At 39.0% G+C, this 24,827-nt stretch overlaps 1 protein-coding gene across 1 annotated transcript in view; it reads left to right on the top strand.

Moving 5' to 3' along the window:
• The window catches only part of cdh13 (cadherin 13, H-cadherin (heart)), a 311,068-nt gene that overhangs the window by 104,740 nt on the left and 181,501 nt on the right, over positions 1-24,827 (top strand). Inside the window, exon 3 of the mRNA XM_086029056.1 lies at positions 21,900-22,111. Within this exon, the coding sequence (XP_085885182.1) occupies positions 21,900-22,111 (212 nt within the window). The remainder of the gene's footprint in view (positions 1-21,899; positions 22,112-24,827) is intronic.

Genomic DNA, 24,827 nt, shown 5'->3' with positions numbered 1-24,827 from the left:
CCTAGAGTGGAGGTCGGCAACCCGCGGCTCTGGAGCCACATGCGGCTCTTTCATCCTTATTTTGCGGCTCTGCGTGGCTTGGTAAAATACATTATAAGTGTCAGATTGAAGTGCATGTTTGTCTCAAAAACGTGCTTCATGTCTTCTGAGTAAGTCAACGTTTTTGACCACTTTCATATGTGGTTCTAGATTGGATACCTATGGGATTTTTTTGCAATGCGACCGCAGTCTGAAAATCCAGGTCGCATACATCCGACATTGACGTCAGGAGCCTAAAAATGCGCTCAACGCTTGGATCAAGGCTGACAGCGGAGAGATCGACTCTGCAGTTGTTTTGAGTAATAGTATTGACTTTATATTTGACTTTAAATTAGCTCTTGGTTGTTCAAGGTATACACATATTACAGAAATGCATGAGAATCTTTCATGGCTTCCTGTTGAAAAAAAATTACACTTCCATCTCCACTGTTTTTTTCTGGAAAGTTTTACTAGAAAGAAATCCCCAAATACATTTCAGACCAATTAGTGTACATAAGAGAGAAACACAATCACACTACTAGACAGGTCACATTTATAATGTAATATGAACACTTACACATACAAATGGATTTATGTTAAAAAGACGGCAGCTTACAGTGCTGCGTAAAGATGAAAATGACTTGGCATGTGTGCAAAGTTTCAGGAGCAAAGTCTCATTAGCCAGGTAAAATAAATATTCAGGCAGTTAGTTTGCAAATATTTATTTCATTGTTCAAAATAAATATTCAGGCAGTTAGTTTGCAAACATGGATGGACTGCATGAATTTCATAAGCAAAACACTATTTTACAAGTGGAAATATATATATATTTCTATATGTTACATGTCAAAAAAGTGTTTGCTGCTCTCAGTGTTTTCTTTGTCTTCTTTAATACATTTCTTGAGTGTTTCCAAGAACATCACTGTAGTCTGAAGGTTTGGCATTTAGGCCAAGCAATGACTGCCACTGAAAGATGTTTTTGCCTCCAACATCTCTGAAAAGTAGAAAAAGTTTTAAAAGTGCAAGCCATTTTTTTTTCTCTGCGTGTGGTCTGCTGTGATCGCACGCAAATATGACTATGCTAAGTTCAGCATGTTACTCTACTTGCCTCGCTGCAAAATGATGCCCACCAGCCTATTATGCTTTTGGCTACTGCTGTTATAGATAATACTGCTACTGAGCAGGACTTTTGCGCAGTCCTTTATGATTGAGATTGTAGAATTATGCAATATGATGTTGATCCATCCATCCATTATCTGTACCGCTTATCCTCACAAGGGTCGCGGGGCGTGCTGGAGCCTATCCCAGCTGTCTTCGGGCAGTAGGCGGAGGACACCCTGAATTGGTAGCCAGCCAATCGCAGGGCACACAGAGACAAACATCTGCACTCACAATCACACCTAGGGGCAATTTACCTGCCGTGCATGTTTTTGGAATGTAGGAGGAAACCGGAGTACCCGGAGAAAACCTATGATGATGATGATTATCATTATTGTTATCATACATTACAGCAGTGCTAAATACTGTACCAGTGAACTGGAGGGCATGCCATTGTGATAAATGCTGAGATAAGAAATGAGGATAACTATTTTATATCCTGCTGGTCTTTAATGTGGTAAGCCACTATGGTCCAACCTTTTTCCCTCACACACAAGCTTTGAATTCCTTGACTTGCAAAATAAATGACATGAATGAGAATCTGTGCGGGCTTGGAATTAGGAGGCAAATCAATTATTTGATGCACAGCAGCAGGACCTGAAGCTCCATGGTTGGCATGAAGCCCAAAACCATATGAAGTCAGCACCAAAGATCTGCTGGTTGGCACAGTCCATGAGTCCCTCCTGATCTCCTGCTGACATTTTTTTTAATCATCCTAAAAATTCAAAAGTACTTGAAGTCAGAAATAGTCTTTCGGTTCTTGATGAATTGTTGAAACGTCTCCCACAGCTGTTTTATTTTCCCCTCTCTGCCACTGCATTTGCTTTTGAGTTTTTGACGATTGATGTTTCACCGCTGCCAGGCTGGGCTTGAAGTACATTCTTTTGAGGGTTGCCATTGTTTCATTAATCCATAAGAGGACATAACATAGGGAAGATGGTTTTAGCAGTTTATTTACTCAGTTGGAACTATTCTTCCCGTTCACCTGTCTTTATTAGCTTATCATTATATATATATATATATATATATATATATATATATATGTAGGTGTGTGTGTGAATGACATCAAAAGGGAAGGTAAAATCTCTCAGAGTATTCTGACTGAGGAGAATAATCCTTTGCCATTGATAGAGCCATATGCAAGATGTGAAGCAATTTTACTTTTACTCTGAAAAAAATAGCTGTCCCAACCACTGATGCTCCATTTTCTAAATTTAGCAATAATCTACCCCACAGGACCCCACCCATCCTTTCCAAGTTTCACCAGAGCTCACGGCTCTTCCATCATCCAACGAGTGGTTGCATGTATTGATGCTCCCACTCACCCCTCTGTGCCTACCAGGGTGCATATCCGGATCATGCCATTCTCAGTCCTGTAATAGCGAAGCATTAATCACATTCTGTCTCGGCAGTAACAGCGACTTGCAGCCTCTTTTCTGCTGTATTTTTAATTTGACAATAAATCAAGGTGTGCTTTTGACGAATGACTGTAATTACAAGAAAGGCCATTACCTTGGATGGGTATGCAAGTGTGTATGGTTTGTGAGTGTGCAGGTGTTTTTACTTAAGATAAGTTATCAAATATGAACTACGGTTTGCAAACATTTTCTCCCTAATTATTCGTCACAGTTGAAAGAAAAATAATGACTGTCATGAAACGTCCTCTGACTGCTAAATAAACGCCTGATGTAATTGTAAATAGATGAGTCAAAGCAATGAAAAGGAAAATAGCAATTCAATTGCCTTTGCAATTGAGGTAGACAAGAGGATCACTCTTTCTTTCTGATAATAATACGCTGAATAAGATGTGGATGAAATAATGAATATTATATGTTACTCAATGTAGGGTTTTATTAAGATTTCTGTGAGAAAGGGTTGTTAAAATCAGCTTAAGGATACAGTATTGCACTCTGAAGCCTGCAGAGCTCTACCAAGGTTGGGTGTGAAAAGGGTGAAATTAAAAATTCACTAGCATCCACACTAAATGTCCATAATTGTTCTATGAATAACTGGTGATCAGTCCAGGTTGTACTCCACCTTTTGGATTATTCAATGTCATGTATTGAACAGGTGCTTTACTAGTTAATCTGTTTTCTACCACCTGTCCCAGCTAAACAAAAGACAACTCTTTTATTTGCTTGTAAGTTGTTGTCTTATCTATGTTGCATGATGTGACGTTCCGAGAGCTCGCCGTTCTGTCTGCCCACCTGCTGCTCGGTGTCCGACTGATCCATGAGCCTGCCAACAGGAGTGCAAAGCGCCCATCTGCAATCAGTGTACAATTGGCAATGATTGCATGCTTGTTCTTTACGTGTCTGTCTTCTGTCTACTTCCTTTGCCCGTTAACATCCACTTCCTTCCTGTAATGATCACACCACTATGTGTAGCCGTCTTACCAGAGGAAAAACAAAATTGCATTTCTGATGCAAATTGCAGTACCTCTAGCAACTCCAACAAACAGCACTCCTGGAATAATTTCTACATGTTTAATTCAACACAGTCTGTTCACTTAGAGACTATTCATCAATTAGTAACATGGAAGTTTTAATTGCGGCTTTAAAAGGAAGCACATTTTGGCAAGCAGGAATTAAATGTTAAGATTAATACTGCCGTTTTTTTTTTTTTTTACCACATTGCCAGGTTTTGATTTTAGTCAGAGTAGGTTGAATTTGATGGGCACCCTGAAGGATCAGCCAACACATAAAATGTTTCAAATGGTTTAATTTGTAACTCCACTCCTGAATAAAACCCAAGTGCCATGTGGGGTGCAAGTTGATAAGTAAATCCTTTAAAGTGCATTTTGAATTGCAAGCATTCCATCCACGAGGACCATACCATGGACTGGTCACTAGTGAATCGCACTCAGGTTCTCCAATGGGCAGTTTGGGGTCTTCAATTAATCTAACCTGCCGTCCATGGAAAGTGTGTTGACACCAGAATCAGCAGGGAAACCCCATGGAAGCGTGTGGAGGCCATGCAAACTCCGCACATAAAGAAGTGCTAAACACATGTGCTACCATGCTTCACAATATTGAACAGATTGTATTTTCAACATAGGTCGATTCATGTAACGGAGCTTTTTAAATACATAGAACCAAAACTGAATAAGTGATTTTATTTATTGTTTTACATATGGGTTGTCATGGCTCAGTGGTCGGTTCCCAACCCGGAGGTTGTGGGTTCGATCCCCGGCCCTGGTGACCATGTCGAAGCATCCTTGGGCAAGATACTGAGCCCCCAGTTGTTCCTGATGTTGCGTCATCAGTAGGTAGATGAGGTACAGAGTAAAGCACTTTGAGTACCCAAGGTAGAAAAGCGCTTTATAAGTGACAGCCCATTTACATATATTTACTCTATATTTGTCCTTATTAGTGTAAAACAAGTCGGTATATGCTATCTATGCGTTGCTGATATAAAGCTGCATTACGGCATCAAGTCCAGCTGACATGATCTATAGCGTGAATAAATGTAACACAATTGTGATGGTTTAATGTTCAATGGCATATATTTATATAATATGCAGCACTGCAGCTGAAGAGGACGACTGACAAACATCCCATGGGATTGTCTTTCATTGTCATCTATACGCACGCACCTCATTATTTTGGGGCCCGCTCTCCATTTCTTCTGTCGTTAGTTCCATGCAGCATGGAAAGTATTATTCTAATTATGAGCACGAGTTGTTCTCTCCTGCCAAGACATAAACAACCTTTTAGTGTTTTTTTGTTTTTTTTTGTTTTGTTTTTTTTGGAATGCCTGTTCCTCCTGACACCACAAACACTCGCATCCAGCAAGTTGCACCTTTTTGTTGATAACGGTTCACTCACTCAAAAATAGAACTGATGGCTGGTCTAGTTGACATTGCATTTGTATGTGTCCCTAACTTGTAATAATTTGCCGTTACTATTTGTACACTGACTTGTTTGAAAGTTGACACACTTGACATGCTTTGCCTATTCTTTCATTTGCAAATATATGTGTGGGTGTGCATGAGTTAAACGTTGAATAGAAGTGGTTAAACTTAAACACAGCCACATCTCAAGAATTGTCTTGAGAAAATAATATGGATGGCATTTACAAGTTGGCCTTTCATTCTACTATGTTATACACACATACTTTTGCAACATTACCAACCATTTAGGCAAAAATATCATCCAATTGCTCACACTATTAAAAAATATTATTGTTATTATTATTAAATAAATAAATAAATATTCTAACATTTCATTTGGACAACAGAATAAAAAACAACAACTTTAAAACAGCTCTGTATGAATGGCATATTATAGCTGGGGAGACTAGAAGCATAGTTAAAATAAGACATTGGGTTAAAAATTATTTCACATGCTGTTTTTTCTTTTGTTTCTCGTGCAAAAAAGTGCAGAGGAACCTGGGCGGCTTCGAATTAGAGAATGTTGCTTTCCTGAGAGCTTATCGATCAGTCAACTCCCAAATGCATTGCTTGGTTCCTGATATCACTTTGTTTGCTAAATTACGTTATGTTGGCTATGTATGGCTGGGTGTGGGGGAGGGGGGGGGGGTGCGTTTGTTGGATAAACACAGCAACCGTATTTGATTGACATGTTATGGTGTCACTGCATTTGGCAGCAATTCCAGCTATTTTCTGCTTGGCTGTTAAATGTAAAAGCAATTATGTATTCCCTTCTCTGCTGTGGTCGGCATTAAAACGGAACTATAAGATGTGTTTCATTGGTGACACATTAAGTTGTAGTTTGAAGTGCATGACTTCAGCTTTTTATGGACACATCATATCTTAATAGAGCATCTGTTGCTATATTTTGCAAAGATGCAATGTTGCTCCCTCATAGGCTCCACACAACAACATATGCTTAAGTTTGACATTCAAACACCTTATAGTTATTTAGTCTCAGGCCTGATTGCCATTTCCAGCAGTCAGTTGGGTTTTGGTTTATTGAGCATTTTGGCGGTTCCCTTGCAAAGGGTAAAAATGTTGAATATCTGGCACCCTTTTGATTGGGATTCAGTCAATAAAGGCTGGAATCTTAAAAGCGACAGCTCAACATGGCTTTTTAAAGCTAAGCGGTGTGTGGGAGATATTTAGAGATGTAAATGGGCATACAAAGAAGTGCAGTATTGGTTTATTTTGATCCTTTTTGGATGTTAACGCTATAACAACCTAATTAAAACTTAAAATTCAAGTTTGACATTATTGATGTTGTAGTATATAATTATTCTAATATATTAGGCCAGTAGTTGGTGATGTCACCTTGAAAAGAAACACTAAACAACCTAGCTTTTTCCCTTTTTTGTCTCTAAAATGTTGTTGTTGTTGTTGTACAAATGAGCTGTACAAATCTTTTTCATCTTTGTCAGTCCCGTATAAATGGGATTGAAAATGCCCACTCATCCTCCGTGAGTTCATCAATCAAGAAGTCTCAAATTAGTGCTGCTTTTGTAGTATCTTATGTGTGATCCACACATAGATTTAGGTCCCAATCTGTGCATGGGCAACATCTCTTAGAATTACTGTCTGTTAATTTCCCCTCCTGTGTCCCCATATCCTCACTGCTTTTGGCGGATGGCCAGCCAACTGATGAAAGCACAATATGTTCTGTTCATACACATTTATAGAAATGAGCAACTGAAGGGCCAAAGTTTGTCTCATTTGTAGACATGCGCTACATCACCTGAGTTAGCTCTCGAATACATTTCATGCAATCAATCGCCACACATCAGCCTTTCTTGACGAGTCCTAAAAGGTGCATAATTATACAGAATCCCATTATATGGATAAAAGTCAGAAATTACCGTATAATTGGTACATACCATTGTGCCTTGTGACCAGCTAATTAATGTTTTTTTTTTTTGTCACATAGGGGGTGAGGGGCGTTGGCGTGTCTTGATTGGTTTAGTTATTTTGCAGTGATGTCGGTAATGCCAGAATACTCTCTAAAGTGATAATTCCCTCAAGTAGGAGCAGCACTCCAGAGTTGGAAAGCATAATGAGAAATGCATAACCGACTCTGAAGTTGCACACAGAAGCCTGCCAGCACTTCACAGCATGACAGTGCCGAGTCCTCGTGGACTTTTGGGCTTTCTGGAAGTCAGACTGGGTCAGTGGCATATTTTGCGCTTTTGACAAATTTAGAGCTTGTTTAGTGTACCAAAGGCATACTGTGTAAAAGCGCTCGGCAAGTGTGATTACGTATTTCAGAAAGGGAGCCTTTCAGCAGTCCATATTCCTCAAGAAGGAGAACAAATACAAAGCTTATAACACAAATATATACAGAAGGAAGTGAGGAAGAGTCAGAAACAGAATAGAGCTTTCCTTGTGTTGCTCAACAACTAGGGTCTGCAAGATAGATAATGTAGAGTCAGAAGTTCTGGGCTCCAAATTCGACTCAGTTCCGCATAGACTTTGCAGCGAGTGGAGGGAGTTCATTCTTCCTGTTCTTCTTAGATTAGCTGAAGGTGCCAAATTAGCCATACTGCGTGTATCAATGTGAGTGTGAATGGATGTCATTATATGATTGACTGGTAATCAGAGCTCCAGATCATTTGTTACCCTTAACAGGATGGATGGATCTTTTTGAGGTTGAAATATGTGTTTTCGCACTCCTAGTTTTACAGTACATGTGGACTTACCCTGAGTCTTCCTTCTTATGTCATCCTTCTTATGTTCTTCACAGGATTCAGATTGGAAATAATTGGAAAGAGGCAGGTGATTGTTTAGCATACTAAAAAGAAGGAAGAAAAAATGAAAAATGTTCTTTGGATTGAGTAAACTGACACGGAGATGCAGTGATGAGGTAATGTAAGCTTGTATCCACAGCTCGTGCTGCCCAAATAAAGTAGAGCAGCCTACTGAAGAAAAAAAAAAAACATTAGCCCATGCCTTATGGTGGAAACAAAAGTAAAGAAGAAGAAGAGGAAGAAGAATTCCCCTTCTCTTACTTGAGAGTAGTTTAGTCCAGATGACAGATGGTATTACTTGGTATCAGGCCATCTGCACTGTCACCAAGTACATTTTCTCAGGATGAAATAGTGAATGAACTCAATAGAGCGCAGAGCTCCGCAAAGTTGTGTTCCCTATTGTGGTTGTTTTCCCATCACACTAAATTGCGCACCAGTCTTCATCTTTAAAGCACAACATAAACTTCAGCCCTAACTAAGTCATGTGTATTAAAGCGGGGAAAGATGGGTGATACGTTTTTTTCATTCCTGGTTGCGATGGAACTTTTCTTCTTGTCTTGATTTGCACCCACATTTAATGGGTACGACCACTTTGCAAAGTTTCATGGAAATTGGTTGTGTCCTTTTTGCATAATCAACAAATGGCTACGACAGCACTACTTCTCACCACACCTTTTTGCTTGACTGAGAGTAGTACAACATGTACAGCATACCTGACTTCAGAAAATACACTCACAATTCCACTTACCGGATTATAAGTATTAATTGGTATGATGAATAGAATTAAAACTATTAATGAAAATACACTTAAACTACTGTTGTTTTTACAAGTTATTGTAGATCACCTTTACTACTGTGTTATTGTTAACCTGGTCAAACAAGCGTTCGGAGTATCTTGAATCCGATGTGTTCATACAAGTTCATTTAAATAATTATTACTCGAAAACAGGTTTATCAGGGTCATTAGATGTGCAGATATTACAGCTGTCAGAGTAGTGTTTTCAAGGTACGCTGTTATAGGCTCTAATAAATATTCATGATATTTTAGTCAATTCTTTCTACCAAATCTTTATGCATGAGGCGAATACACGCATTCCCACTCAAAACACCAGAAGGGCAATCTCTATTGCCAGACAAAGCGCTGACTGTGATAATGAGGGTCTTATTCACTGTGTCTTGCCTTTTGTTGGTGTTTGTGACTGTTTATAGCAGAGAGAAAAGGTGTCTGTTGTGCATCCTGGTAAACACGGGTGATATTAACAAAGGTGCTGCGACCAGTCAAGAAAGTGCACATAAAAATGATGGCATAAAAATGAGGCCGAAACTTGTTAAAATATTTGAAGTTTGAGGTTGTCCCTCTTGTTTACCTTGTTTTCCAATGTACTGTGTTCACATATTAGCTAAATTAGCTCGAGGTATGAAACTAGAGATACAGTATAGCAGATTAGCCTAATGCTTATTTCAGAGAGATGGACACTGCACTAATTTAATTTAGCATAGAGAACATACACATGATTGCAAGTGTAAACTGTTTGGAAATTAGTCACAGCAATTTAGCTTGGCTTGGTTCCAGCAATGTGGCCACAGCATCTGGAGTTGCTGATATCTGCCGCCTCGCTATTGTGGTGCAGCTGTGAGTCGAGAGGCACCACACATTCATTAAATCATGCAGTAGAGCGGGAGGGCCAAGATGGAGCTGCGGCATTATATTTGTTTCTTGATCATGAACTGGATTTTATTGTCCATTGTTATTTTGGCCCAGTTTAATTCTTTGGCAATATCTCCGCCTTCCCCTTGTGCCACCCCGAAATTAGGATTGGACCCTTTTTTAATTTTCTTGTTTCATCAAAAAAATAAAACACGTTTATTTTACAATATGTAATTTCTCCAATTGATTGTTTTGCCATTCATGTAGCTGTTATTTTGGCCCAGTTTAATTCTTTGGCAATACCTCCTACTTCCCCTTGTGCCACCCTGAAATTAGGATTGGACTCTTTTTTTAATTTTCTTGTTTCATCAAAAAAATAAAACATGTTTATTTTACAATACGTCATTTCTCCAATTGAGTGTTTTACCATTCATGTTGCTGATTACACATATTGTACCCACATCTATTTTGTTGGAATGTGTATCTCCACCACAGAGGCTGATGTGATGAGCATTTCAATCTACTGGCATCTATATTGGCTATATTTGAGATACAACTCATCATACAAATCACTCCAAATTACATGCGTTAAGTGTGAAAAGAACATGCTGAGTTTCTCACAAGTGGTGTGAGAAAATAAATAGCAATGTGTTGCCTCTGATTTTCAGGTGAGCTATTGCTAGTAGCTGTAGCGGAGAGAGGTGTACCGCTCCACAGTGGATCAAGTACAGTACTTCATTTAGTGTTGTGCTGCGCTGCCGGGCTAGGTTACAGCAGAGCATCACGGCATATTTTGCAAATCACACGAATCTTGTCTGAAGTATAGCCACACTTAAAGGGACATTGTGTGGAATTTAGTGGCATCTAGTGCTGAACTAATTGAATGCAATGACCTAAGTTTGAAGCGCAAGCATTTTGAAACACGCAAACTACGGTGACTCGGAGAGAGCACACTTTGCAAGCCTACCATCAATTTCCTCTGCAGAGGTGCAAGCTAAGTGTAATTACAAACGACTTCTACAATTCCCTAGATTCCTCCTGATGTTGAGGAACTATGTTCGCAAAGTTTGTCTCCTTCGGGTATCCATAGCCAAAAGATGGCAGCGAAACATGGCAGCCTCCAGTTGGGATGGCACACCCTATGTAATTTAATTAGCGATTACCAGACCTTGATTATATAAAAACAAATGTATGTTGATGTGATAGAACATATTGATTGCATATTATTGATAAAATAGTGTGTTTTTAAAATGACTGAACATTGAAAATGTAAACATTCTACACAGTGTCTCTTTAATGCAGTTCTTCGGGACCTGTAGTGCTACTTCCTCATTCCATTGTGACACCCTCTTTTTAGACCAAAGTTTATTCGACCAAGACTTGTATGAGTCTTGATGGTAGAGGGTTTCGGATACCAGATGGTGATGACGATGAGCCACCGCCGGTGACAACAGCTCTGAGGAGAGGTGGAGTGAATGAGAAATCAACGGTCATTCAAGTGAATGGACCCGGCAAGCGGCACTCACATGAACATTTATACCATAAGCTTCATTCATTACATCCATCTCAGGAGGCTGCCATTTTGCAACTTGCTGTCAACTAATAATGACATCACAGTGCCAAAGGGGTAATTTCCAGTGTACAGCAAGCAACAGTACAAGACACAATCTCCGCCCCCTGAGATGGCGAAAAACAGGTGGTTCTGATTAAATCATATTCCACACGGGAATAATGGTCTATTGTTGAAACACAGCAATAAAAAAAATCCTTTATCATAGAAATTATACTTAGGGGGGGGCATACAAATGTTTTTTTAACTTAAATGTGCTTACCTCTCAAGCCAAGTGTCTCCCTTCTTTGCAGGATGAGCAAAATGATGCCTCTTCAAAAATATGTGGTCACATGACCAATTTATATGGTTTTCTAACCAGCGGGTTTACTACCTAACCGGGGTAATAACAGGACTACTTGCCCCTTGACACAAATTACCCCACTCTCTCCAACTTCTGTAGGTCTGGAAAATGGCAGTGATCCTAATATAAAAGCACACTGCACTGGCTCTCATATCGCTGCAATGCCTCTGTTCCTGTGGCCAACCACTCTTTTTTTGTCCCCATTTAATTAGTTTAAAGAAATCTTGACACAGCAAAAGATGCCTCACTGGATATTGAGGCTCACTGATCAGAGCACAAACAAATCCATTAGGTCTGCAGCTCTGTATTTAGCACAGCAAACAAAGCATCTCTTTGTACATGGCGAGTGATAGCGATGTATGATTGGAATTAGCCGTCTGAGGGCCGAGCTAGTATTGGCTGTGCACTGATTGTAGAGTTACTTGTCAGCCACTAAGCTGTTGGTGACTGATCCACTTCGTGGAGTGCCAGCTTATCATAATCAGCTTTAACACCTTTTTAAGCTGTTGATTCAACAGACCATCCCTGTACCTCAACTAAATGTGAGTCAGTGTTTCACGGTGTTACTTCTAAAGATTTTGACCTTTTTTGAATATAACTTTAAAAACAGCTCATGAACAATGAACATTATCAGTGACATTTTATAACACGCATTTTGAAACAAGCGCAGAAATTCTGTATGATAATGATACGATGATATGGTATGATATGATAATTGATGATTTGATAATTGATCTTAAAGTCAGATGACTTTTACACTATAAAAAAATGTCCCTAAAATGAGTGAGCTGAAACCAAGATGACTTTTACACTACAAAAAAGAGTTCTCTAATACCCTTATAATCCTTTTAACTTCACTGCTTGTTCTTTTTGTACAGACGTAGTTGTACTGTACTCCTACTACTGTAATTTAAATTAAACATTCATCCATTTTCCAACACCTGCTGTATCATGTTCAGTGTCACAGGTGAACTGTAACCTATCATTGCTGACTTTGAGGTGAGAAGCAGTGTATACCATTCACAGATCACCAATCAATCACAAGGTACACTCTCTTAGACAAACAGCTAAGTCACATTCACACTTATAGTAGGTTTATAGTCTTCAATTAAAGCATTCTAGAATTATTTTTTGAAATATGGCAGGATACTAGGGAACTTTGATAAAAACCTATGCAAGCATGCCAAAACATGCAAACTCCATACACAAATATTCGAGTCGAGATTCAAACTCAGAACGCAGGGCTACGCACATATTCGACCCACTGTTACCCAAGTTAAATGAAAAATCTGAATGTGAAGTGCTGTTCCTAAGATAGGTGCCACATATTGTGACTTTAAAACTGTAGTGCTATAACACATATAACAACATTGTCATCACCATGTTTGTCTTTACTTTCACACAGTGGCACGCCTACCAGATGATATACAGTATGTGCCGTGACTGCATGCCAGTCTGCTACGATCCATAAAATATTGCATTGCATTTCACGCATGCATCTGATTCAACCACCAAGACCATGTTGGCTTCTTCCAGAATGCTGATGTTTGACACATTTCAGACGACTGCTGGAGAACGGGTTTGGAGAGTTGGATTGGGCCTTTCCGTGTCGGTCAAAAAAAACTATTGTGATGTTTGACCTCACAGTTTGTGTCGGCATTGGAGGATAGAACGGTGCCAAAATAAAGACAGTTGAGAACATATTCCATTGGGGTGTTGTCCGCTATTATCACAAGATATCATAGCAATCTCCACCCTATGCAAATATGCCCCTGTGGCTGTTAGAGATGACATGAGAGACATTTGTTTGACGCCTCATGTCCTTTCAATGACACCCTCTTCTGCCCTGGAAATGCCCATTTTAATATCTTGTTTACAGAACTGTTCCAGTATATCATTTTGGATGCATCAGCTGTTTAAAGCATTTTGTATCAGGGTTCCTGCTCCCCGTTCGGCACGTCACCAATGCCGAGTTGAAATAGGGAGTGAAGTGGTAAATATTTTCCATATTCGCCACCCCGACAATTCCCCAATTCCTCCATCAAAATTGCGCCGGCAAAACGCTCGTCAAAAGCCACGGCTACAAAGTACAAATGTACGTATGGAAATAATGCAATTGACCCCACAATTTTCTTGGCGGCCATTAACGCATTTGATTAGTTACTATATTAACATAGAATTGCTTTCCAAATAAAATTTAAAAAAAAAACACCGTTGTCAAGCCGATGATGCAATGTTTACATATGCCGGCAGCGAGCCGGCGGCATAGTAGCGACAGTTACCAAGCCTTTGCTGATACCCTAAATATAAGAATGCACTCATATGTTGTCGGTTTCTGCACTAAAAACCAACGTCATTGCTGCCGAGTCGCACAAAACAACTTGGAATCCCCTCATCCCATGTTGAAAAAAACCCCGAAGCAGATTGAGTGACACAGTGAAACAACCATTTAATCAGGAGACGAGTCATCATATCAAGTTTGACTATTTGTGTAAATTCCCCCGGCTTCGACACTTAGAGGACAACAGTATGTTTTTCTGTAAAGTGTGTAAAAAAGAAGGATAATCAAATGCTTGAATGAGAGGGAATTCAGCCAGGGCGGCTGAGGGACGATTGTCCAAAACACCTACGTTTTCATAGAGATTTTATTAATAAAATACACCTTATTTTTTTGTTGTAAGCGATTTCAGCATTATACATAATTGAAAAATTAACACTGCACTTCAATACAAGAAAACTAAAAATGGAATAATGATTACATTTAAATGTGTTTTAAAATGGCATTGGTCTAAAGAATGAATGCACACCAGCATTGTGTGCATAATTTACTCCCAATTAGTTACTGAGATTGATCATTAATATTTGTGCAATAAAATGCTTAACATCTCTTAAATAACTATGTATACTATATGCACGCAGCAATTCCGCATTCAATGTCATAAGGCACTGAAACTTAGCGTGCTTTGCTTATGTTTTATCATTATGTGGTCTGTGAATGGTGAGTAGTGCAGCAGCAAAGGGCAGTGACACAAATGGCAGTGACACAAATCATTTCTTTATATTTTTGCTGTTGTGTCAGTGAGGTGATATTGTATGAGCAAAATCAAGGTTTGCACATCAAATTTTGAAACTAAATATGTCTGAATTTGTAGTTTTCAACACTTGAATGCGGCTACTTCTACTTCAGGCTGAAAATGTATTTCAATAACTAATGGTGATACCCGCTTTATAGTCATGTCTTTGTTCTTTTCTCATTGTTGTGTCTTTACAGTTTTTACATGTTTAATTTTTGTTGGTGTTCATTTTGTCCCTCTTGCAAATTGATAAGAGTTATGATGACAACCTCCTACACATTTTTCCTGGGCACTCTTACCATTTCTTGCAGTTTGTTTGTTATGGCTTTGTGTGTGTTATGGGCTGTCTTTATTGAAAATCGCATTACAAATACTGGAAGTAAAGAAGACCAATTCAAATTGTGATAGTCAGATTGATCAAACTCATACTAATCCTTTATGAACATCAAACATATGTTCTACATTGTATTTTTGGAATATACTAAATTGCAAAAAAATTCTGATAAATTCAAATTTGTTGTTTTTTTTGATAATGGTGTTGCTTGTCAGGAGAGAATCCCGCCTCCAGAGAGACTGGAGCCTCAACAATACAAGTCAGAAATATGGAGACAAAACAACACGGACACCCAGGGATGAGTTTTACTGGCCAAGAGACGAACAACAGTAATCTGGTTCAGATCTCTGTCGTCCCTCTCTTACTTGATCCTTTATTGAAAGTCACAATGTCAACAACATCATAATTGATACAAGATAGCTTAGAATTAGAAAACAAGATGTGAGATTGTTTGATTTTAGTCTGATGTGCTTATTTGCCTAACCACATCCGCAACTCCTGTCCTTGGCTTCACTCCCTTATCTGGTCAGGTCATCCCAACCCTGGTTAGGTCAAAACATTCGTACTTTGGTATTTTAGTTAATACACTGTAGACTTCATCTAACTTAAGTAACATGATAAAACATTACGATTGATAATAGAAGGACAAAACCCAATATGTGCTTTATGGATATGATGCAGATATAATGCATGATAAAATGTGTTTTTTTTGTGAATACATGAAATGAATAAACAAACACTTGAGTAGGAAGTTGCTAATGCTGTACTTGCCCAACCTTTAAAAGGCCAGATATCTCTGGTATGACTTCAATGCAGAAGCCATGCATTCTGCTGGGCAGCGGCATGCATCAAACAAAGATTGAAATGTAGAAATATCAGTAGCACACTCAAGCTGGGTACATACTGATAAACTCAAACGTACCCTCCAGTTGATGTTATGAAAATTAATACTTGGTTGCATTTCTTTGTATTTTTCTTTGAATCCCACTTCAAGACTATATGTGTTGGGGCAGTGAGACTGGGACTAGGGAATTCTGGGAGAAACCTTTTTATGAAAATAAACCCAATACATGCCGTGGTCTCGGCATAAACTGAAAGACACCCACTGTCGAGTAACCCATCAATCCCAACATCCCGACTTGACATATAACACAAAGTTAATGAAATATACCCCCCCCCAAAGATCTTTAAAACAGTGTATGAGTAGCTAAAGTACAACTTTAATAATCTTGGAGATCAAGTTTAGCCACTTCATTAATGAGAATTAGAATATCAAGGTTAGAATATGTAATATATTTCCTGTAGTAATATAATGCTGGTGTTGTTAGGTGCTGGGTCTTTTAGAAGTATGTGACTTATCACATTCTTTTTGTGATAAGGTTCAATAGAATAATGTATCTGTTTTAATTTTTTTCTGTCCCTGAGGGTGAAATTCAATCAACATTCTGATATACTACATTCCATATACTACATGTACACACAGGTCAAACCAAATGATACACAGAAAATGTTCATACACTAATGGTGAAGCATCAACTTGAAGGCAATGCACCAATGGGGGCGCATTTTGGGGCTGGTCATTGTGCTGGAAGCAAAAGCGGCACCGAACCAGCAACAGTTTTCGCATTTCCATGGACCAAGTTAATGATCAGTCTTCATGGGAATTTTTGGCCTTAAGTGAACTAATCTCCAACTTGAAAATAGTCACACACCATATTCTGTAGTTGTCTGGGATTTTGGTGACCCTAATCCATGTTTTCCTCAGTTGCGTGGGCTAGCACTATGAAAAGAAAGCGGACGTGTTGGTGGTAAGTGGGCTAAGTTATGTTCTGTCATTGTTGTCTGACTTCAAAGCTGCCAGCTCACCATGCTCCCTTTCGTAATCACCCCCACCCTCCAAAACCTGACAGCATTAGAATACCATCAAACACTCTTTGGCTTCCTTTGAAATGGCACTGACACTGTTTGGCACTGCAATTTGTAGACTCTAAAGAGTGTGTTATTGAAATAAATCTGAGGCTTGGAAAGAGGATGGAAATGAGTACATCTCTCAAGTGTTGGCTCAGAAGTAACTTTTGAATATTGAGACTAAGCCTTGGCTGAGAGAGTATGACGCTTCTTGAGTTGAGCTATTGCTCAATATCATGTTCTTATGCCCCAATTTCTTTCTGCTCACTTGTGTGTTATTATCTCTCTTATAATGTCTAGGTGGTGAAAAAAAAACAATATGTCTGGAGGGATGACTTTAAAGTGTCTGCAGCTAAAGAGATAAAAGACAGCCGACAAAACAGTCACAAAGGTTAAGTGTGCTAAATGAGTGCTCTGATAGAGTTCAGACTATTAATTTTATAGTCTAGCAGCATTAACCATAACTGCACTGTGCACTTGGTGCTATTATAATCAGGGCTGAATGTGAATGGATTGAGGTGCTCAAAGTCATTGTTTTCACAAAACAGCGGGAGGGTTGGATGATAGGAACAAATGCAATGGTTTTATTCCTCTTACGGTGAGAGCTGAAATCAGTGGTAGTGCTTTCAACAGTGAACAATAGATACAGTATGGCTTCATGTAGAGGTGTTTTTTCTGTCTTATAATAGTATGCTGGTCCATTAAAGAAAAGTTCAACCATTTATTATTAAAGGAGCAAATGTTGGTATGCCTAATGCTTCTTTTTTGAAAATGATGGGTGTACCGTGCTTTTTGGCTAAAGTCCATTATGGTAGGTTCCAGTTCACCTAAGCGTTGTAGAAAGTGGAATGCATGGATGCTCTAAATGAGTATTTTCTCTTTGCCATCATAAGTCATTATGACTTTTGCGGTGTTCAACTTTGCGACTTTCATTGTAGAATCTGTATTATTACCATAACCCAGACACTAGGTATTGTGTATGTATATTGTTATGACTTACCAGGACCTTTGTTCATAGATTACGACTACAAAAAGACTTTACCTATCAAAACTTGACAAGGGAGACATGCACACAAATTACAGTATGAGTAACTGCGTAAATCTGCGCAATGGCGGGAAAGACTAGTTTTTGTATTTATTAGGTCTGCATGATATTGGAAAAACGTGCGACATGGATATACGATATGGATGTTGACTGTAGCGATATCAATATTATTGCAATATTTAACATAGATAGATTGATAGATATGTTATTGATCCTTTTCAGGAAATGATGCTGTTGCAGAAGCTCACACAGACAGCAACATTCATATATCTATCATTAACATATATAAGTACCTAAACATGTACCTAAAGAAAGAACATTTTTATTATCTAATGAAATAAGCACATTTTTTTCATGCGGCAAAACAAGCAAGCTCAATGTGTTCTTAGCTAACTAATTGTAATTCTCCTAGAAAATGTCCAACTATTGGCGATGTGGCGAGGCACATTTAAGTTGGCATCTGACTAGTCAAATTCATATAAAAGCATACGATTCCATATGAAAACGATTGCATGATTCTCAACCAGTGTGCCGTGAGAGATTATCAGGTGTTCTGCGGGAAGTTATCCAATGTCAGTTATTTTGACAATAAAAACTGCTTTTGTTATTTTATCCATGCCAACCACATATAATATGAGGTAAAACAATCACATGGTCTTCCACTAGATGACTGTAGGTACATAATTAACCTGTGTATCCACTTTTTGTGAATTGTTTTGCTCAGCGGTGTTCAGTGAGATTTTTTCCAATGTGAAATTTGTGCCTTCCTTGACTCAATAAAGGTTGGACAACACTGGCATAGGCCATTATCGTAATATTGATATTTTTTCGATATATTGTGTAGCCTTAGTATTTAAACATTTATAAGTCACTGGCGCTGCAAACCTCCACAGTTGGGTGATGTAAAGTTGGCCAGGGCAATCACTGCTCACCACTGTGACATGGGCACAACCCTGATTGTTCATGTCCATGCATGACCCCGGCCTATATCTGTGCCATGGCCAGGTGGGTGATTTTTAAAATACAGTAAAGTTAACAATAATAATGTGTTTTATGATTAATTGATTTCTACAATGATTCAGTGTTCGATATACACTGTTGTCACATTTATGAATGAAATACGATGACATCCACTGCACATGTGCGGAGCTCAGAATTTGTCTGCCCGCACCTCGATCAAATTCACCAAAACCATTTTACACCACCTGTGCCATAAGTTAGACCTGGTTCCAACAGCTGTAAAGTTTAGTCTGCTTTCAGCAACCAGAAAATTAAATTTTAAAAAAATGAGCCAGTTTTATAATCAACCGCACTTGTGCTGCCTATGAATATGGAGCCTGTACATATTTTTTAATGCATTGTTTTTGTTTTTGTGTCGCTACATTTGAAAGGCCACTGGCGAGCAATAAATCCTGGCATCAAGGCAAATGCCTAACATTTTATGTGTGCTAAGTACAAAAAATTGACTTCTCACTGTTGACCACAGTTGTTTCTTCTTCAGAGAGAGGTGGTCAAACAGAGACTGAGAGTCAATCAATTGCCTCATTGCAAAGAAACCTCAACAGTTATTAACGTGTTATTACAGTTATTAAAGCCCATCTACACCATTACAAATGGTTTCTTAATTGTAATGTTTTGTTCTTTAAGTTAAGAAAGAAGAATATCATCCATAATTGATGCACTAAGTCTTTTTTTTTCTCAACAAATGTGACACTCCTCTGTGGTCCAGGAGGAACATAATAAGGATGGAATGTTTTGCACTGTTTTGAAAATAATAATTATATATACGGTATATCCATCCATTATCCAAACTGCTTATCCTCACGAGGATCGCGGGCGTGCTGGAGCCTATCCCAGCTGTCTTTGGGCAGTAGGCGGGGTACACCCTGAATTGGTTGCCAGCCAATCGCAGGGCACACAGAGACAAACATTCCCACTTACAATCATACCTAGGGACAATTTTGAGTGTTCAGTTAACCTACCGCGCATATTTTTGGAATGTGGGAGGAAACCGGAGTTCCCGGAGAAAACCAACGCAGGCACGGGAGAACATGCAAACTATACACACAGGAAGGGCGGGGCTGGATATATACACGCGCTAACGTGCTAATTATATACTATATATATATAGGCGTGGGTGTAAAATAGGAAATGTGGTAGATTTGCTATCAGAAATGATTCATGCCAAGCAGGAATAGAACTCATCCACAAAAGAAGTTACATAAAGCAACATATGTTCCGGGGTGGACACTTGGATCCTTGTTGTGCTTTTGTTGTGCACTATGAGACCCACGCAGAGTTTCACAGCACAATGTGAATCATTGTTGCACCTGCCTCCCTAATCAACAACACGTGTACATATCAACACTTTCTCACTTCCTGTGGGATCTCTCCCTCCGGGATCCACAGTGGGGGAGGACAAGGGAATAATGTTGTAACAGTGAGGTTAGTATGTACCGGTGATTAAAAAATGAAAAAAAAGAGGATGACTGTGACTGGAGTCTGTTAGTATTCCTGGCAGTATCCAGCCTCAGTCAAGTGAGACATGCTCCCATGTGAGAAGTAGGCCTAATTCAAAGCAAATCTTTCTAATGCAGTGTAACCTCTTGTCGATCACTCTCAAGTTGTGCAATTTGGAATCCCGCCAAAACTTCTCTGGAGGAATATGGCTCAAAAGTTGAAACAAACTAGGTTGTTGACTGGTCATCATATGTGGTATTAGCATCTCTCATGACTGGATTTGTGCTGCATTCCAATTAGATGCTTATATTTTATGTATTTCTTGTCTGTTAACATGTTTAATTCAAGTGATATTCAAATGTGGCGGCACAAGGGCCGACTGGTTAGCACATCCACCTCACAGTACGGAGGTGTAGGGTTCAATTCCAAGCTCCGGCCTTCCTGTGTGGGGTTTGCACGTTCTCCCCATGCTTGTGTGGGTTTTCTTTGGGTACTCCAGTTTATCCCACATTCCAAAAACATGCATGGTGGGTTAATTGAACACTCTAAGTTGTCCCTAGGTGTGATTGCGAGTGTGACTGTTTCTTTGTCTCTGTGTGCGCTTTCATTGGCTGGTAACGGGTTCAGGGTGTACCCCGCATACTGCCCAAAGGCAGCTGGGATAGATTCTAGCACACCCGTGACCCTTGTGAGGAAAAGTGTCTTAAATAATGGATGTATGAATGGATATTCAATTGTGAGAAGAGCTTTCAACATAGATTTATGTTGGCCTTTACAGTCAATTCTCAGATTTCCCTTATTTGAGCATTCTGTGTTTTGTTCCTGCAGTCATTTCACAAGACTACCACTCCTAAGGAGAGTAGCAATGGTACTAAACGTTCTTAATTTATAGACAGCTTGTTTTACTGGGGACTTTTCTCAGCCTTTTCAGCTTCATTCAAGTTAACATTTATTCATGCGTATTTTGTGTGAGGCATGGTTCACAGAGGACATAGCTGCTCGAGAATAGAAAACTCAAAACTGGTGTGTGTTTGTTATAGGGCAACTGCAGCCTTAACCAACACCTCAGATCTTGTCACATGGATGCTAGTTTGACTGACTTCTTGACTCCGATTAGCGCTCAGTGAAGTTATTTGCCTAAATCCGAAGTGTTCACATAGTTTTTCTTGCAATTGTACATCGTGATTTACGTTTACTGAACATTTGATACAACCTGCATGCACACACCAAATGCTTGAAGTAAACAACAGTCAATAACTAAATAAAAATTATACATTGCATACCTTTTACTATTTGAGCTGTGTTTAATCTTTAAATCCAACCCATGTTTTTGACATACCCAAAGCCTCACTCTATACCCACAGTTCAGGAATCAGGTTTTTTTGCTTAAACAGCCAATTTCAAATGCAAACAAAGCAGCAGGACATAAATATTACCAGGGGAGCATGTGAACTCTGTCTTGGCACTTTTATTGCAGCCAAGACCTTCAGAGCATGTTGTATTCTTTGCTGTGCATTTTTATCTTCAGGGTATCTGTTTTCTGCGTAATATGGATGGATCATTTGGCAAACCCTCATATTGTTTTCTTCACTGGGAAATAAGTCTGAGAAATATTTTTCTTTATACTTGGTCTTCTGACATTCTCCCCATATATGTTTATTTGCAGTTGAATTCGACGATTGTGCTGGTAATGAAGATGTGGCTTTTGAGGTGTCTGTCGCCAAATTCCACGTCGATGGGGACCAGAATTTGGTACCCATGCAAGATGTGACATACGGCGGGCCAATCATGTTCATCCATGGGCTCAGTGCTCATGCAGATGACCTGGCACAGGTGAACATAACTGGACTACCACTTGAATCACCGAATGCTCGCAAGGTGAGTCAACACAATGTGTAACCAAATCTTGTTTGTGTTTAAGTGCAGTTAAAAGCTTGCAAGCTTTCAGATGTTGATGTAAATGTGCATATTTCATGTAATACAGGCAGTAGAGATTAACAAGAAATTGCCTCCACTGCAAAGTTCATTTTAGCAGATGATGCTTACATGTTAAGTTAATAAAATAAAAATAAAAAGTTATAATATAGTAATACGGGTAAACACAGTGGACCTGAGGGCGCTTGGGTGACATCACATCCACAGATGGGAATACTTTGTCAATGTACTGTTTTTTTTTTCCCAGTACTTCATACTGTACTTCACTGAGTATTCATTTATCAGACTAGCTTTTACAGACATACCATTTTCACTTTATGACTTTGTTTTTACTTAGCATCTGTACTTTTTACTTGTTGTTACTTTAGTTTTGAATGCATGACAACAATTAAATAATAGATTTGACCTGAAAGAAACGTTTCTGCAGCCACAAGAGAACTGCGACCAGGCTCGGGAGGGACCCGGGGCCACTAATTGCGTTTGACGTGTCCTTAATGAAGGTGTCCTTCAATTCACATTCGTTATTCTTTTTTTAATGAGGAGATTAATGTATGCATCTTAGGTAACCAATTATCGGGCATAGCTGACCTTTGTTTACATACAATACAGCTTCTGCAAAACATTATGATATTCTATGACAATATTTAGCAATAAAGAACAAAAAAATATGCATATACTTACATTGATTTTTGGGAATATTTATGTCATTTAAATGTGTTGTTATTCCATAATGATGTGACATTTTGAGCTGCAGTAAGTACTGGTGTACCACTGCCAACTACTAGAGCAATCAGAATGAGAAAAAGGTGTTAACTACATCAATCAGAATGAGAGAAAATGTATTTGATATGTGACGTGTGATGAAGTGTCACCCAGTGAGAGAAAAAAAAGACGTTGTCATGACAACACCCATTCTCATACATTGGCCACCATATTCAGAATAAAATTGAATAACAAAACTGAAAGTGTGTAAACTCAATGTTAACCGATCATCCAGGATGTCAAGTTTGACTTGCTCACTAAAGTGCTGAGTGTGTGTGTGTGCGTGAGTGCCTGCGTGCGTTTATATTTGTTGGTCCAACTCGGCGACTGTTTTCTGGGTGTTGTGTGTTTAAGATTTTGTTTAGTTTTCCTCATAATCCATATGGCTCGTGGTGCAACAGAATTGCCCTTCACAGTGACCGTTTTGGCACATCTAACAATGTTATTCACACCACACTGTCAGTCTTGTCAACCCCAAACCATTTACAGACTGCGGACGACGTGGACTCGCGCCTCGCTATGAATCCCCGCTCTACACTCCTCCATGTTTGAAACAGCTCAGCTGCAGTGCGGCCATACTCACGTGACCGGGTCCTGCCCGCTGATTCGGCGAATGAGTGACATCCCTAAAATAATGTCATCAACATCATCTGGGCGGCCAGATATAATTGGCAGCGGGCCAATTTTGTCCCATGGGCCACTTGTTGCTGACCTCTGCACTATGCTAATCTGTTATTGTTTTATTAGTTAACGTTAATCATTGAAAGCAAACACACGTTAAGTGTGCTTTCAATTACAGAGAATGTATTTGTCTGAAATGCCAGTTTTATCTGAAATATGCTATCTTGACTTTTACCGAAGGTGGAAAGTTTTCTAATCTTACCCTTTGAACATATTGTCACCTTAACAATATATACACACTATTATTAAAACCATGTGGAAAGCATCCCAGAAGAGTGGAAATTGTAGAATAGATTCAAAGAGACCATCAACATTGTTCCTTTTATGACAACTTCCAGTCATAAAAAAATGAGTTGAGTGTAATATCGTTCATGCATCATGAAAAGTTAACCAATAGTATTTTTCTTAAACATGTTTGTGTGTTTAAGACGAATGAGACACTCCAACACACCACAGTTTTTCACAGTAGGTAAAGAGGTTTGGTGCCCACTGACAAATATTCATCTAAATGTAACCGCTCAGTGGTGTACAATACTCTTGAATGTCTGTTTGTGAAGAGAAAGTGAATTCTGTAACCAAGAAATACAAAATCATCACCAGTGTTCCATATCACCCTATGTCCACATTTTTGTATACGTCAGTCCAGACTTCACTGAGCTGATGGGAAAATGTTCCCAGGGACTAAGACACATTTTGTGTTCCTTTCAACTCCCAGAGATCATCTGCCTTTAGTGGAGCTCTCACTGCCCCACTGGCCTCATTTCTCCAGCTTTGCCTTTATTTAATGCCAATCTCTTTGCTTTTTCCCTCTCACCGTGGTCTCTGCTGGGTTACAGTTTCAGAGTTGCATTGAATTCTTACCATATGGTGTTTGTCATTTGTACCTGTATGTTTCCTTTCCAATGTTATTCAAGGTGTAACGTTAACCTTGACATTTACTCCTGTGGTGCACTGATTTTAATGGAAGGAACTCTTTTGATAATGGCAGATGCTTATAATGACAATGATCTGATAACACTTAACTGTACAGATTTATGTTTTTTTTTTGTTTTGTTTTTTTAACTGATAGACATTTTTTCCAGAAAATTTGGGTCAAATCATGCGACTTCATTTATTGGTTCCATTGCACCACAAGTGTACGCCCCTATTAAGTAACATCAGAGGTTCACTATCACCACGTTTCACATCTCCACATATAGGATCACAGATAAGAGTT

Source organism: Filicampus tigris, chromosome 4, assembly GCF_054856515.1.
Source record: "Filicampus tigris isolate MCC_2025a chromosome 4, RoL_Ftig_1.0, whole genome shotgun sequence".
NCBI classification, from domain to species: Eukaryota; Metazoa; Chordata; class Actinopteri; order Syngnathiformes; family Syngnathidae; genus Filicampus; species Filicampus tigris.
Note: the sequence above shows the minus strand (reverse complement) of the source record. Positions and strands in the feature narration are given on the sequence as shown.